At 38.5% G+C, this 16906-nt stretch overlaps 2 protein-coding genes across 2 annotated transcripts in view; both read right to left on the bottom strand.

Annotated features, from left to right (window-relative positions):
• LOC128366986 (uncharacterized) overlaps positions 1 to 3673 on the bottom strand; it is a 54702-nt gene extending 51029 nt beyond the window's left edge. Inside the window, exons 1-4 of the mRNA XM_053327747.1 lie at positions 3559 to 3673; positions 3349 to 3456; positions 2596 to 2750; positions 1052 to 1155 (exon numbers count right to left, since the gene is read on the bottom strand). Of these exons, the coding sequence (XP_053183722.1) occupies positions 1052 to 1155; positions 2596 to 2750; positions 3349 to 3456; positions 3559 to 3673 (482 nt within the window). The remainder of the gene's footprint in view (positions 1 to 1051; positions 1156 to 2595; positions 2751 to 3348; positions 3457 to 3558) is intronic.
• A 1940-nt stretch (positions 3674 to 5613) lies between these two features.
• On the bottom strand, positions 5614 to 15980 carry naf1 (nuclear assembly factor 1 homolog (S. cerevisiae)). The gene is made up of 9 exons (XM_053327738.1): positions 15941 to 15980; positions 13678 to 13942; positions 13412 to 13556; positions 10260 to 10353; positions 10090 to 10172; positions 9831 to 9991; positions 9111 to 9162; positions 6248 to 6335; positions 5614 to 6014 (listed from the first exon to the last, which is right to left on the bottom strand). Exons 2-9 carry the CDS (start codon positions 13935 to 13937, stop codon positions 5614 to 5616), a joined length of 1284 nt encoding a protein of 427 aa, XP_053183713.1. The 5' UTR covers positions 13938 to 13942; positions 15941 to 15980.
• Between the last annotated feature and the right edge of the window lie 926 nt (positions 15981 to 16906).

The following is a 16906-nucleotide window of genomic DNA, read 5'->3' as shown; positions in this document are numbered from 1 at the left end:
ATGGATTGCTGGGCAGTTGGTGCAATTTACTAAATAGTTAGTACTGACTAATCTGACAGCACTGGTCCTCTCAGTCTTCTCATATGTGTGTGTGTTAAAAACAGGAAGTTCACTGTCCAGATTCTCACAAATATCAAACACGGAAACAATCAAACCAGACAGCATTGAGCACTTGTGGGTTTACTGCAGAACACAAGTAATTATAAGAAACAAGAATCCACTGAACAGTGGATTCTTGTTTCTGAGGACAGGACAGTATATGCCATATAGAAGTAGTATACATCATTTGAACCTCAAAATTGAGATGCAGCTCAACACTATATGTCAAGTTTCTCTAGTCATACATCTATAATAAACATTGTGTTTTGGTTAGGCACCTAGTCAAATTTTAACGTGTAGTGTGTATAAGGGCTTAGAACATTAAGATGAAAGCATATAATGGCAATTCCCATGCTCAATTATGTCTGATGAGTTGTTGCAGCAATTTTGGGGTTGATACCTTTTGTTTGTTTGATTTTAAAAAATGTGTCCACTTGAGAATTGATAAAAATTGTCTAATATCCCTCCAAAATACCACATTAAGACACCGAGACTTTGAGGAACACCATAGATAAAACAATGATGTGATTTGGTATCACAAACATTTGACATTTGGGGGATTTCTGTAAGAATTGAATTGTTTGGTGATTGGATGGCAGGCATTTCTGTTCTGCTCAGAAACCCCCTTATTGTCAATTTACCTAGGAAAGCTATATAGTGATGGCCACATTTCTAAAATGGTCTCACTATAATGAAATGGATTAACATCATTTGACATAGATATGAAATACAGTTGGGCTCACTGAATCCATAAGAATCTCAACTGAAAAATACTGAAAAATGTAAAGTGGGCTGAGGGCTCAGATGCTTCCTACAGATCTCTGAAAGTTGAAGACCTCAGAACTACTAAATAAATAAAACAAATAACAGAAAACAATCATTTATAGTTATAATGCAATAATTCTTCAGTTATTTGGTTTTATGCTTACAGTATGACTGAGAGATATCTCACCCGTTTTTGTCCACTGGTTTTCCATTCACCCAGATCCAAGTTCCTTCCTTGGCTCGGTCAGTCATCCCAATCCACACTGCCATGCTGAACCCAGTGAGAAAAGCCTGTCATAAAAAACCACATTCTCATAAACAACAGCTTCCAAAGACAGAAGATCAAACTGCACACCATACCATTTTAATACCCACTGTCATATGTATCTTTTTCAGTGTTCATGTAAATCTCTGAATGCTTCTGTGCCATCCCACAGTGCATTTGTAGCAATGATGTCTAGAATATTAAGCTAACAAGACAACATCATGTTCCTTAGACCCTCTCCCATTCTGTCTTCAAAGATTTACCTAGACACACTCTTCTCAAATGATGCTTTTCCAGAATGGATACTTCATTCACACTTGACCAATGTTTCTCTTTCTCCTTTACAATGTATCTTTAAAACCCTCAGCAACTTTTGGCCACTAAACCACCAAAAACCACTAAACTTTCTGGCCAAAATATTGGTGAAAAGCTAAATTGGTAGAGGAGCAAGTAAAAAAAATAGTCTTTTTGAAATACTCCAGTCTGGGTTTAGAGTTTGAACAGAGACAGCACTCTTTTGGGTTCCTGATGATCTTCTTTTAGCAGACAGTGGATTTATCAATGCATGTATTGGTCCACAATCGTCCAACATAACTTCTTGCTAAAAAATATTGTAAAAAGCCTGGCAACCCCTGGTTTTAGCAGAGCTTTGAGACATTATAAACTGTCCAAACTACAGCATCTAGATATTTGGGATAAGTAGTATAAAAACTCTTTCAACAGGAAGTATTTTTTGAAAAAAATTACGTCCTCATATGGGGACAATGGGTTTATTTTACAGTATAACACAATGAATTCACCAGTATATAAAACTATTTATTTCCTTACATTTACAATTTGAACAAATGATAATAAAGTCCTCCGTACTCAAACAAATACTTCCTGATTAACAGTGTCATAGCTTGCTACTATTGCTAAAATTAGTCAAATTTGTATAGCATATCAAACTACAAACATTATTAAGCATCAAAAAACAAGTTTAAATCACAAAATATGACAAGGTTTTGTACCTGGTCCACTTTTGACTGGGGATCAGCTGTTAATCTAATTTTTGCACTGATTTTTACACTGCTTTTGCTGCCACTAGATGGCACAAAAAAGTGTGTACAGACAAGGACAATAAGACAAAGTTCAGCAGAATGAAATATAAGGTCCAGCAAAACCAAAATGTAATGTCCCAACATGAGGATGCAGGGTTGCACGAGGTTAAGGCTCAGGGAACCGGGACTTTTCAATCAGGGGTCTTGACTTTGGGACCCCTTGCTGTAGATCAGGCAAACATGCTACAGTATCTATATTACTAATTCAATATCTAATTTCCATTTGGCATGTGCAGTTTGGGATTGTAGGTTTGTGTAAAAGCATGGAGAGTTTTGGAAGTAAAACAATGGAAATGAAGGCATTGATGACAAATCTCAGAGACACTTCTAATCTGTCTACGACGACAGCCAAGAGTATGAAGCTACCTGTTCCTGTGTGCTGTTGATGATGACCAGATCAGCATCATTCTGTCTACAGTAATGCCGGCTGTCGTCCCAGTTCTTCCTCTGCGGGGAAATGTAGTAACAACTGGACTCAAACATGAGCCAGTCCTGTGGGCAGCTCTCCCCTACTGTCGCACCTCCACACACAACAACACAGACAGCAATGTCTCAATGTAACATGTCACAATACAGAACATGTAATACAGAACAGTCTCATAATGCAACAGAGAACAGGATGTGGTACATACATTAATATAGGTGAATTATATTTTTATTTTTTATTTGGAGGGTTTAGGCTGTTGATAATGCAGACAGAGTTGACATAATAAGGTAATTTCAATGTATCACATTGTTAACAGTTTTCTATTTGTGATATTTTCCTGGGACATTTAGTGGAAAGAACAATGTAATTTGGTACTAAGAAAATGGAAATATAGATGTGTACATTTATGACACATCTATCATCAAGTAGAATATATATATATATATATATATACTCTCTTATCTTTTCTTCATATAGAATACTGTAGTTTCACATTTTCAGGCTTCTAGAAATACAACTGAAACAATCTAAGAGGGAAAAATTGCTCTTTGACATTGCTGCTCACAACTTCTAAATGTGCAATGTGTAATTAAGTCACATTTTTCCTATTGTATAATTATTTAATTACATTCATAAAATGGGGAAATGATTATAATAATTATAGCTGAGAGCAGTGCAGAGTGTTTATCTACCTGTCTCAGGAGACTGACTCATAGTAAGTCTCAGAGTGATGTTGAGAATTACTTGAAGAACACAAAGCAGGCCGAAGCTCACCACAACCAATCTGAAATAGTTGAACTCTGTACAACACACACAAACAACAATTCTAATTGTTAATATATTTACATGATAAAATACTGTACATACAATACATATAGCATCACGTGTTCTGGATCACTTACTTGGCTGTGGAGCCTTGGCAGCAGTGGTGTCCTTGCTTTCAGGTTTGGGGATTTCCTCATAAACACCAACTTCAAAGCTGACTTCAGACTCACTGGAGTTAAAGAACACAGCCATGCTGAAGCAGCTGCAGAGACAATAACGTATGTTTTCTATCTTCTGCAGATTTTAACACTTCCACTTTTTCCTGTCATCAGCCCACCTTCATGTGTTAGAGGAAGTGTTGCCCTGTTACACGTTGTTCATGTCATCTAACATGCACAGGACTCAATACACTGTTACATCCTTTTTTTCTCTTTTCTTTAATTCTTACCCACACTATATTTTATATTGTGTACAATATCAATGACTTTTTTCGGGAACTATAATCTGTGTTTGAAGATTTATTTATTTTACATTTTGGCTCATTAATGGAGGGATGTTAACATTTCACAAACTATTATGATGATAAACTACATATATAAACATTGAGTTTCATGGGGAACAGAAATTGTCTAGTTCTCTTTAACAATGAGAGATGTTACATTCTGGGCCTTGTGTTACTAAAAAAAGAATAACCCATTTTCATCTCCACATTTTCAACATTAAAACTTAAACATGTGAGCTCCAAAGCATCGCCCTGAAACTTTGTCTATGCAACCTATACATCTAACCCATGTACACCAAATACATGAAAATCAGTGTTTTTCCTGTTTGAGCAATGTCACTCTGAGGTATGAGGTAATCAAATTCAATTGTAGCATTCCTTATTGGCAGTCCTAATGTTTTAGCTAGCTAACTCGATGGTGAAGGGGGAATTAAGTCTCAGTTTAGAATTTGCAATTTAAGTATAGTTCAGCAAATTCCTATGGATAAGGACTCACGTTTTCTTTGCTTGGTCTCATGTCAGATTTACAAACATCCTGTTGAGTAAAGCTTGTTGAAGACAATGACCACAGCAGCAGCTTTTACACAACAGTGTGACCCAAACGTGTTGCACCAGAAAACAAGCATGTTTCACAGACATTTATTTTCCATTGACGCAGTTCATCACACAGTGCGAATGTTTAACATGTTCATTTAACAAACAGCTCTGGTACAAAAAAATACAGTAGATATAAAATATAGGATTTTTCGAGGGTTCATTTCCCACTGAAAAAAAAAAAAAAAAAAGTTTAAAAGTTTTAATGCAGGAGTTCAGACATCCAAATAGTACATCATAACTGAAATCACTCATCTGCAACTGAAAATGATTTTGAACACATGTCACAGCAAATGTAGTCCTGGAGGAGCTGGAGAGCAATTAGCTAGAAATAAATTCATAGATCTAAAAATCGTATCACTCTCTGCAGATAACTGCATGTATACACTGGGATACATATCAAGAAAGTCAGTTTATTATTTCATCTGAATTTCTATTAGACCTTTAACATAAGTCTGAATTAACAAAATGATCTTCCTGCTCCATTTTCAGTGACATTAAGTTACTCAATATTTAGTAACTACTACACATTTGTCTATATAACAAAGTCATGATTCAACATATTATTTCATTGACTTTTTTCCTCAAATCATTTATTTACCAAAAACCTAATTAATACAAATATCACTTGTCTGCTGTGTATGTACAAGCCTGACTGAAAGCGATCTTAATTGGCGTGTTGCTTCACAGCTTTGTCTAAGTGACATTATACATTTTGACTACTTTAACTGCTCTTATAATGATAATGATGATGATAATAATAATAATAATAATAATAATAATAATAATAATCATAATCATATTAATAATAATCTAATAATGTCCATAGACGTGGTAAAAATACAGTATATCATATCATTAAAATAACAAATAGAAATTGAACTGATAGTTGTAGTTGGTCACTGCACATTACTCTAAAAATAAATGTAACTGAAGTATTTCTTTTATAATTAATGACTGTTATTGATTGGCACACGAGGATGATTTGTCCAACTGCTCAGACAGTCCACACAAAAAAAACATGTCATATTCTTCTAATGAGAATAAAGCTTAACACTGTGGTGAGTCTGTACATCTTACACTGAGTGTTGAGACATCACTGAGGTGGGGGAGGTGGGGGGGGAGGTGGGAGGAGGTCAGAGAAGGGGACGGTGTTGGGTGGCCAGAGAGGAGAGGAGAAAGACGGGTTGAAGAAAGACGGAGGAGGAGGAGGGTAGAGAGGGAAGTTGGGCGGGGGGAAATGAGGAGGAGGGAGAGGAGGGGGAGGGTATGGACAGGGAGGGGGGAGGTACATGGGAGGGACATTCATGTGTCTAGGTGGCAGGTGTGTTTGTCGGGGCGGTGGCTGTTTGTTTCGGGGGTTCTGGTGCCTAAATGGAGCGCCTCTTGGTGGGAAATTCCTGGTGTCACGCTGATGATGCTGCTGATGCTGTTGATGCTGCTGCTGATGCTGCTGCTGATGCTGCAAGGTGTTCTGGGTATTGTGGGCAGAATTATCTGGGAGGTAAAAAAAAAGAGATGAAGCAGTATTAGAGATTGTTTATTGTATATATTGTATTTTATTTTTTAAAACCTCACCATGACACGGCTACTGCTGTGTCAATTTTAAATTTCCCCCTAGTGGGATCAATAAAGTTGACCTTACATTACCTCACACACATCTGGAGATGGATTGCTCCTATAAGGATGTTTTCTAGTACGTGTAAGCACATGGAAGTTTGGGTAAATACCTGTATTGTTGTTGTCCTTCTTCTTTTTGGAGTTTTTCACTTTCCTCTTGGCTTCCTGCTCTTTCTCGTCATCACTGTAATCTAAAGCCTGGAGGAAGAGGAAGAGGGAGAGGAAGAGGGAGAAGAAGAGGGAGAGGGAGCAGAAACTAAATGTGTTGCTCTGCATTTAGTTGTATTTATAACAGTTTCACTGGTTAGATAATAATAACACTTGTAAACTGCAATAATCTAAATGAACAAGTAGTGAAACTCATCTTGTCATGTCCTTGGATCAAAGCAGCTCCTGCAGTGTGATGCAGTTAAAAGGGACCTTTCACTCAAAGCAGCGCCCCCTTGTGGAATAATCACACTATTGTTCAACCTCTGGCTCTCTGTCTACACTACCAGCTGACACCAAACCATCTTATTACTGCTGCACACATTGTCAGTCATTTCATCCTCGTTGTCCCTTCCTTCCAAACTTGATCAGTTCAATGTGAAATGATTTATCAGAAAAGATTTGATTTTAGAATAGAACCTGGACTGTTTATTGCTGAGTCAGGGTTCAAGTGCTTCCATTTTCCTTCCTTTGTGATAGATGGCACTCAAGCAGCTTAGTGTACGGATCTAATATCAACTTTTAGGTTATATGGGCTTCATGTTATGTATTTTTGACCCCTTTTCTTAATTTAAGTTTAATATACATATGTTGTTTTTATTGATAACTAATTCTAATGATTACATTCCCAGTGTAGTTTACCATATTAGTGCAGTGTCATTTTATACATTAATGTTTATTGTTACTGTAAAATATCATGTCTTCATTACAATTCATAACATGCCTTCAGGGATTATTACAAAAAAATGTGTGTTTATTCATACATTCTGTACATATAATATTATCGGTCAATATATCCATATCGGATTTTTTTCACTCCCTGATCGGCATTGGCCCCAAAACTCCAGCATCAACTTCATCAGTGAAGACTTGTTATTTTATAAACCTACTTCAATCTTTGGATGTCACGTTAAAGGTCTTAGCCTACATTTAGTCCTCTGTCCTCTCCTCAGGTCTCACTATCTCCAAACACTGATAAAAGAGTTTCATCTATGTGAGGAAATACCATATGCTAGTGAAAAATGTCAGGGCTTCATACTTGTTCTGATCTTAGTAATAAAAAGGATCCAAACCCTGAGCTTGTAGTATGTCACTCTCTGAATAGCATCAGTCTGTACATGAGAGGATGTCCTGCATTTCTCAAGAGACAAAGTCATTAACATCAGAGCTAGTGTTACTCCATCTGAAAATAGCCTCTCTATCTATCTCCTCTGAGAACAGTGCAGCTCTACATTCTTTCTCCTCCATCACTTCATCATATTAGTCCTTCTTTAAACAAGTCTGGTACAGACCAGGGTTATTATAGTTTGGACATATTAATGTTTTTATTTTTATTTAGTTTTCCCACACACTGTTGCTGGTATTTTGGCCCATTCCTCCATGCAGATCTCCTCTAGAGCAGTGATGTTTTGGGGCTGTTGCTGGGCAACACGGACTTTCAACTCCCTCCAAAGATTTTCTATGGGGTTGAGATCTGGAGACTGGCTAGGCCACTCCAGGACCTTGAAATGCTTCTTATGAAGCCACTCCTTCGTTGCCCGGGCGGTGTGTTTGGGATCATTGTCATGCTGAAAGACCCAGCCACGTTTCATCTTCAATGCCCTTGCTGATGGAAGGAGTTTTTCACTCAAAATCTCACGATACATGGCCCCATTCATTCTTTCCTTTACACGGATCATCGTCCTGGTCCCTTTGCAGAAAAACAACCCCAAAGCATGATGTTTCCACCCCCATGCTTCACAGTAGGTATGGTGTTCTTTGGATGCAACTCAGAATTCTTTCTCCTCCAAACACGACACGTTGAGTTTTTATCAAAAAGTTCTATTTTGGTTTCATCTGACCATATGACATTCTCCCAATCCTCTTCTGGATCATCCAAATGCTCTCTAGCAAACTTCAGATGGGCCTGGACATGTACTGGCTTAAGCAGGGGGACACGTCTGGCACTGCAGGATTTGAGTCCCTGGCGGCGTAGTGTGTTACTGATGGTAGCCTTTGTTACTTTAGTCCCAGCTCTCTGCAGGTCATTCACTAGGTCCCCCCATGTGGTTCTGGGATTTTTGCTCACCGTTCTTGTGATCATTTTGACCCCACGGGTTGAGATCTTGCATGGAGCCCCAGATCAAGGGAGATTATCAGTGGTCTTGTATGTCTTCCACTTTCTGATAATTGCTCCCACAGTTGACTTCTTCACACCAAGCTGCTTACCTATTGCAGATTCAGGCTTCCCAGCCTGGTGCAGGTCTACCATTTTGTTTCTGGTGTCCTTTGACAGCTCTTTGGTCTTGGCCATAGTGGAGTTTGGAGTGTGACTGTTTGAGGTTGTGGACAGGTGTCTTTTATACTGATAACGAGTTCAAACAGGTGCCATTAATACAGGTAACGAGTGGAGGACAGAGGAGCCTCTTAAAGAAGAAGTTACAGGTCTGTGAGAGGCAGAAATCTTGCTTGTTTGTAGGTGACCAAATACTTATTTTACTGAGGAATTTACCAATTAAATCATTAAAAATCCTACAATGTGATTTCCTGGATTCTTTCCCCCCATTCTGTCTCTCATAGTTGAAGTGTACCTATGATGAAAATTACAGGCCTCTCATTATTTAAGTGGGAGAACTTGCAAAATTGGTGGCTGACTAAATACTTTTTTGCCCCACTGTATGTAGACATATGGTGGATACACATATAGCAGAGTCTGCTAATTATCTTATATATATGTGTGTGTGTGTGTGTGTGTGTGTGTGTGTGTGTGTGTGTGTGTGTGCTTACCTCTTCTGGTGGTTCTTGGTCATTTTTCCAGGATGCATCAGATCCCTTAAAACTGAAGAAAAACATATATTTTCAAGACAACATATTGGCCACCTCTGGTCAGAAAGGAACTTCAATACACCAAAAGTTCAAAGTTGTAAATAATCAGTATATTTTTCTAACTTTAACTGCTGTGGCTCTCTTAAAAAAGTGTTACTAAGTTTTCTTTAAAGGACAAAAATGTCTGTCAAAAGACTGCCATAGAAATGTTTTAATTAATATTATTTTCCACTTTCAATGATTTTTTTTAACCAACATCAGTCCTGATAATAGATATCAAATATTCATTCATTTTCAGGATTTAAATGTCAGCTTCTTTACATAAAACAAACAAACAAACAAACAAAAACACAAAAAATGGATTATTTTCTATATAGTAAATGCAAAGTGGGTTATTTTAGAGGTATTATCACAGTCTGGGATATCTCAATGAGTAGCAACAACATTGATGTTGATGCAGATTTAAACAAAACCTTAGGGGTAAAAACGTCCCCATTAAAACCCATTGAAACTTTATCTTTTGATCCCCCTTCCAAAATATGACTCTTTCATACATTCCTGTGATCCGTCATTTTGGAGGCCGGGCTTCATTTAGTGAGCAGTATTTTACACAACGCAGTGTTCCCTTGTTCTGCTCGTCCTGTATTATGTGTATGTGTGAGTATGTGTGTGTGTACTCACAGTTTAAGCTGTTGTGTGAGGATGTATCCTGTGTACTCTTTGATGGTGGGTGCATAATAGACAGTCTGTCCCTCTGTCAGCTCCTTGCTGCTGATCTGCTCTGCAGAGTTGAAACGTAGAATGTAGAGAGGACTGGACACTGGACCAAACACCTCAAACACCTGACAAACAAGACACAGAACATTAAATACTTCTTACAGAAATGAAGGAGAAGATGTCTCACACACACACACACACACACACACACACACACACACACCTTGCCTATAGCCAGCCTATCAGATCGAAAGATGAGGCTGTCGTCAGTCAGAGCGGGCGTGTCTTTCAGAGACTGGATGATAACTGCAGAGACACACGGAGTAGTTAAAACAGCTGCTGACATAATAAAAATCAAACAGTAGAAGTTGAAGTATGTGTGTGTGTGTTTACCCAGCTGCTGTACAATACTGGTGACTGTTCCAACAGGCTGCAGTTCTGCGTCCTCTGGTAATGTCAGACTCACCTCCTCCACTGCTGGAAGCTCCTACACGCACGCACACGCGCACGCACGCACGCACGCACGCACGCACGCACGCACGCACGCACGCACGCACGCACGCACGCACGCACGCACGCACGCACGCACGCACGCACGCACGCACGCACGCACGCACGCACGCACGCACACACACACACACACACACACACACACACACACACACACACACACACACACACACACACACACACACACACACACACACACACACACACACACACACACACACACACACACACACACACACACACACACACACACACACACACACACACACACACACACAATATCAAGGGTCAGCTGCTGGTGTAACAGAACATCTGCTCTGAGGGATTTGAGACATTGTGCCAAAAGGAAAAGAAACACCAAAAACGTTCCCAAATAAAGTAAACTGTTGCTGCAGTGTGACTGTGTGAGGAATCGTGTGTGTGTTTGATGCAAAGCCATGAACAAGGACATATCCTGACACTAAATATGATCTGTTTTTCTTCTACTTTTATTTGATCTATGTTAAGAGATAAGAGATAGTCTGTGTCAGTACTGTAGGCTACAGTGGGAGTAACTTTATGAACAAGCTGGATCTCCACATTATGCTCTTGTGTCACTAGTAGTTCGACCAATCAGTGTTGTGAATCCAGCTGCCTCACAAGGTAAGACGGTGATAGACAGATGGTTCATCCAATCACCTGCACGGCACCTTTTGAGAGAGTCTGCCCTTTTCCAAACAGTTTCAATACATGACATCTCAGATCGGAGCCTCATTTTTTAAAATAGGGGGGAATTCCCCCCTTAAATGCTTCATATAGGGGGGATTTTACTTTGTTGGGGGGACTATAGGTTGTACCTTGTTCTATTCTTACCGCAGATTGTATTATGGCACTTTATTATATAGTAATTAGTTATTTAGTATACACTTTAGTAGTTTTATTCTCTGAACTACAGTCACCTGAAACTTCTTTAGGAACACATGTGTAATATAATTCAATCCAATAAACAGCTCTGATATAAATTCTGCTTTTTTTGAAGTTTATACAGTTTCAGTTTTTGTTGACATTGTCAAAAAAGTGATAATTCTACTTTGATTATTACTGAGGTTGTACTAAGTGGTGATGGTGTATCTTCTCATGTATGTTAATAGAGTGGACAAAATATTAGGAACACCTTTCAATATAATTCACCCTAATACATCACAATCACTCAATAATGAACATAAAGCAGAATTTTCACCTTCTTGTCAAAAAATGTATAAACTTCATAAATGTAGAATTTATAGCAGAGCTGCTGTATTGGATTAAATTAGATTGGAAGCCAGTGAGTGTATTGTATATAGTGAACTTATTATCTGAACTATATTTTATAGTAATTACAAGTTATATAGTATTATACAGTTAAGTATGATATTCAGCTTCAGTAGCATCACGTTCTTGTTGAATGCCTCACTCTTTCTCTTCAGGTCTGTTGCATGAGAAACATCTGAGTGATTTAAAATTGAGGTTGTGTAACATCAGCTGATATAACAAGCAGTACCACAGCATAGTGTATAGTAACGTCACAGTTACCTGTCTGAGGATTAACGTTGTTATTGGTGACATCACATAGCGCTGTTTTCATTAGTTTTTTAGGCTCCACTGCTTTTTTCTGAGCAGGTTCTTCCTCAGATGATGTAGATTTATGTTTTAACCAGCGGTCTGTGTTTGCTTCCTTAAACTTAATATCACTGTTAGCTTGTCTGTGTTTGTTTCCTTAAACTTAATATCACTGTTAGCTTGTCTGTGTTTGTTTCCTTAAACTTAATATCAATGTTAGCTTCTCTGTGTTTGTTTCCTTAAACTTAATATCACTGTTAGCTTGTCTGTGTTTGTTTCCTTAAACTTAATATCAATGTTAGCTTCTCTGTGTTTGTTTCCTTAAACTTAATATCACTGTTAGCGTGTCTGTGTTATGCTAGCGGGAGGTACAGAGAGCTACAGGTGTCTTCAGGGTCGAAGTCAGACAGTCGGACACAGCGGTTCCGACCAGTCGTCCTGCAGAAAGCACCGCTGCAGACATTGGTTGAACATTAATATCCATCGCTGTAAATGTGTGCGGGAATTTCCCGCATTATAAGTGTTGGATTTGTGGGAATCAATCAAATTGTGCGCAATACCCGCAATCCCACCCTGAAATTCAGGCCCTGCAGATGATTGTGTGTAGGTTTGGTTTAAAAAACCTCCTCAACCTGCTGTAATCATAGAAAGAACATGAGCGTCTATTAGGTATCCTATTAGGTATCAGTACTATGGGGTAAACCAACATTATGACCTCATTTCAGTTTAATTATGTCATTCTTTCACACAGACTGCCACCTACCCACTGAGAATATTAATTGATCTAACCCAAGTACGGCTGAGTCATCACTGTTCTACAAAGCAGTGTGGAGCAATATCATTAACTATGCGTTTCCTGTCTGAAAAGTTTACGTTTTAAAAGCTGTGGTCTGGTGCAGATAAGAAAAGTGATAGAGAAAAAAAAGAAGTCATGTTAGTCAAGTAGACACACTTCAGTCAACAGAACTAAATGAAGCTCAATGGAAACACTGCAGCTCCTCAATAACCAGCCAGAGCTCCAGTTGTTTACTGATGGAGTGAACATCTGGACCTGTAGAGCAGCCTCCTCATCACAGTTTGGAGGATGAATCAGGTCATTTTAGGAACAGTGGTCTGTTGAATGAACGTTGCTCAAATATTGTTTCCTGTTTTAGATAACAAATAATAAAACCTTTTTTTTTCACTCTAAAGAAATACGAGTCATATTCCATGATTTCCTGTTTATGGTTCACTAGAAATAATAAGTAAGAGCTCAAGTGCAGGGACAGAGAGTCTTGTGCTTTGTTGTGTTTAATAAAATATTGTTTGATTGATCATCACCGAGGTAAATGTTCTAAGTGTGATATTGAATGGGAAACATGTAGATTAGGCAACTGTTCATTAAATTATTCAGCTTCTCTCTCTCACTCACTCACTCACTCACTCACTCACACACTCACACACACACACACACTGACCTCGAGCAGGACTTCGTCTCTGGTTTTGATGGGGGCCGGTTGGCTGAAACCCTCATCATCGTCTTCCTCTAACACCAGGGGAGACGGCGAAGAAGAGGAGGAGGAGGAAGAGGAAGATGAGGAGGAGGATGAGGAGGAGCTGTCACTGAGAACGGGAGAGGAAGAAGTATCAGTCACTTTTCATTCTTTTGTCTTTTTTTTTTACCATCTTGATGTGTGTGTGTGTATGTGTGTGTGTGTGTGTGTGTGTGTGTGTGTATAGATACCTATCTGAATCTTCTGAATCTCCATCATCACAGTCCTCTGTCTTACACACAATGACTACAGGAGGAGTCGCAGTTGTTGAGTCTATATGTGAGTCTGTCGGTTCCTCTGGTTGTGTGTGTGAGTTTGATGACGTGTGTGTGCTGTCTGGAGTTACGATGAGATGTTGTAGTTGTGAGCTCACAGCCACCTCCATCTGCTCTTCCTCATCCTTGCATGTCTGTAACATCTGTCCATTCTCCTGTGACTGCTCTTCCTCCATCTGAACTATACAGAAAGACAGGTTATTCACTAGATTATTCAGTGCTTTCAGTTTCAGTAAAGTGAATATTTGCTGGTTTTATATGCAGTGAATTAAAGAGTAAAAACAAGTGTAAAAAGGCAGATGTTTGACAGAAGAAGGAATATCTTTGGATTCATGAGTTTTGGTCACACAAAACAAATCATTTAAAGAAAGCCACCAGGGGGCGACCGTTTTGGTGTCAAAAGGACTTCCGTCTCCATACAAGTCAATAGAGAATTCACCAACTTCTCACTTGATTTCTAACCTCAGTAAATGTTTTCAAAATGTGTTTATGGTCTCAATCGCTAGTTTAAAGCCTTCTTCAATGCAGTATGATGTTCATTTGGGACATTTTGGCCTCCCTGATTTTATATTTGACGATAAAGCAGGGTATGCATTAGGGCGTGGCTACGTCCTGATTGACAGGTTGATTGACCAATGTCCTCGAGATCCAGCCCTCGCAACCATAGCAACCTCCCCACTCCGCCCATCGCTCCGCCCATGGCTCTTCCTCATGCCCATATAAGTAGAATCCGTGTTTTTTTTCCCCGGCATGCACCTGAAATTTTCAAGATGGCGCTGCCCAGATCCAAAAATATTGGCTTCCGAGCAGCAGTCCACAAACCAATGGGTGACGTCACAGATGTTACGTCCATTTCTTTTATACAGTCCATGGTTAGAGGTGGTGACTTTGATTGACAGGTGACACTTGGTAGGGGGCAGGGTTTCAGCGGACTCGGCGGGCACTCCCACAGTGTTTGGGAGCAGAGAAAGAAGCTGAGTTTTACACAACTTTGAAGCCTAATTTCATATATTTGGTGATTTTTAAATCATTCAAATTTGGCAGGGTGGTTAACAACACACTATTCTGTGGTATGTCAAACTCAGAACACATATTTTTTCTTACTTTACATGGACTTTAAATATGTAAACTCTGGGAAATGGACATTTTTACTCTCCCCTTACTGTCTGACATAAATTATTTACTCAACAATTAAAGATAAGATAATCCTTTATTAGTCCCACGGTGAGGAAATAGACAGTATTGCAGCAGCAAAGTGGACAGTAAAAATACAAGAGCATCAATAAAAAGAATAAAGAACAATAAATGTGTAAGTAGAAAACATATAAAGACAATAGAAGCAAAACATACAGTAAAACAATAGCAACATTATGTACAAGAGTAATATTGGTCTGGAAGGATTATATAGAGTGATATCAGCTAAACTGGGCCACTTTTTGGTTAAAGGCATGGGAGACTAACAAAAGAACCAATAACCATAGCAACCTCAGACCAGTTAAATCAATTGTTACCAAGGACAGTTGTGGCAAGAATTTGAAACAATTTGCAGTCACTGGCTGTAAAGCTGCTCACACCTAAATGGCCCATTTTAGCTGACATCACCCTACCTGAGTTTAATATCGTTATTGTCCACATCTGAAATTAAAAAAAGTAGGTGTATTGCACAGTTTAACTTAAAAGTGATTAAATAATAAGTATAACTAATACATTAAAATAACTAGATGTACAACATGGAACGTAAATATGTAATTCTTCATTAACCGTAAAATGCGCAGGAAGGAGCAGATACTAGCGTCATTACGGTGTGTAAAAAGTCCAATGAACGGGTTTAATTTAAATAAACCTATAACACTGAACTGCCATAACACGCGTTTCTCTATTAACTGCAAAACTGTGTCACAACTCAAATTAATTCAACCACAAAGCCACAAATGTCAGTTAAGTCCACAAAACAGTAGAACATCACGCTAACCTTCAAAGAAACTTTAAAAGAAAGTACGCCGATTCATTCCGTCCATGTTAGCATCCGTCGGCTAACTAGCTAACGAGCAAACCGGGGCTAACAGCTTTAAACATTAACGTAACGACACAAGCAAATGTGAACACTGGAACTTTATACAGCAAGAAATAAGCAGCTCAGCTTTTAAGCAAAGTAGCAATGACTGTATTGATGGAATACCTGTTTGTTTGTGAGGCTGCTGAGTCTGTGCTGAGGAGCCTCATCAACGTTCACACCGGCGTCAAGCTAATGCGCAAACCCGAGCACTTCCGCCCTCTTCTTACCTTCAAAATAAAGGCTTGACTGGAAAATGAATTAAAACTTTCTTAATTTAGTTCTGTCATTTTCAAATCATTTGTTAATGAACGCATTCAGTAGGTATGGGCAGTCATTTGACAAGACAATAACAAAATATAATTCATATATGGCTAAAATTTTAAAATTAAAATCACATTGTAAATTACGATATTAAAGAGGAATGTATAAATCAAAATAGAGAATTATTATATGATTATTTAATACGATTAGAAATAGATTATTATCCGGTGAAACAATTATAAAGTTTTGTGTCTCGTTATAATAGGATGAATATCCCCGTGCTAAATTATACCTGTATTTTATTTTGAAGGTAAAATGTTTAGATTCCGACGGTTATTGTTTCTGTCTGCGAGTTTGATGCACCCATGAGGCATCAGAAACACGTGGGTTATGTTTTTCCGCGTGTGCGCACGACTGTTGCGCTCCAGATACACACTCAACATACACACACTCCAGATACACACCCTGTCACATAAATGTGAGCACTACAGACACATCATTGGTCTCACAGTTGCCAGATTATTATAATTATAAACAATATTAACTGACACAGTTTCAGCTAAGGTTTTGTGTAGTCAATTCTAATGGTATGCTATTAATGTAATTGAAAGTGACACAAAAATATAATACAAATACATTCAGAAACATTGAATCAGGAGAATGTACTAAGTGCTGGTGTACTGAGGTGGATTGTATTGAATGGTGTTCCTAGTATTTTGCTCCTCACATGTATGTTAATGGAGTGGACAAAATATTAGGAACACTATTCAATATATAATGCACCCTATTACACCACCATCACCCACTTTAACCTCAATAATAAACATA

Source organism: Scomber japonicus, chromosome 2, assembly GCF_027409825.1.
Source record: "Scomber japonicus isolate fScoJap1 chromosome 2, fScoJap1.pri, whole genome shotgun sequence".
In the NCBI taxonomy this organism is placed as follows: domain Eukaryota; kingdom Metazoa; phylum Chordata; class Actinopteri; order Scombriformes; family Scombridae; genus Scomber; species Scomber japonicus.
The sequence above is the reverse complement of the archived record's forward strand: the minus strand, read 5'-3'. Positions and strand labels throughout refer to the sequence as shown.

Coding starts and splice junctions, on each gene's coding strand:
- naf1 (XM_053327738.1), bottom strand. CDS start 13,937: ATGGAGGAAGAGCAGTCACAGGAGAATGGACAGATGTTACAGACATGC. Junction 13,557..13,677: donor GATTCAGAAGATTCAGATAG/GTATCTATACAC, acceptor TCCCGTTCTCAG/TGACAGCTCCTCCTCATCCT. Junction 10,173..10,259: donor CAGTATTGTACAGCAGCTGG/GTAAACACACAC, acceptor GTGTCTCTGCAG/TTATCATCCAGTCTCTGAAA.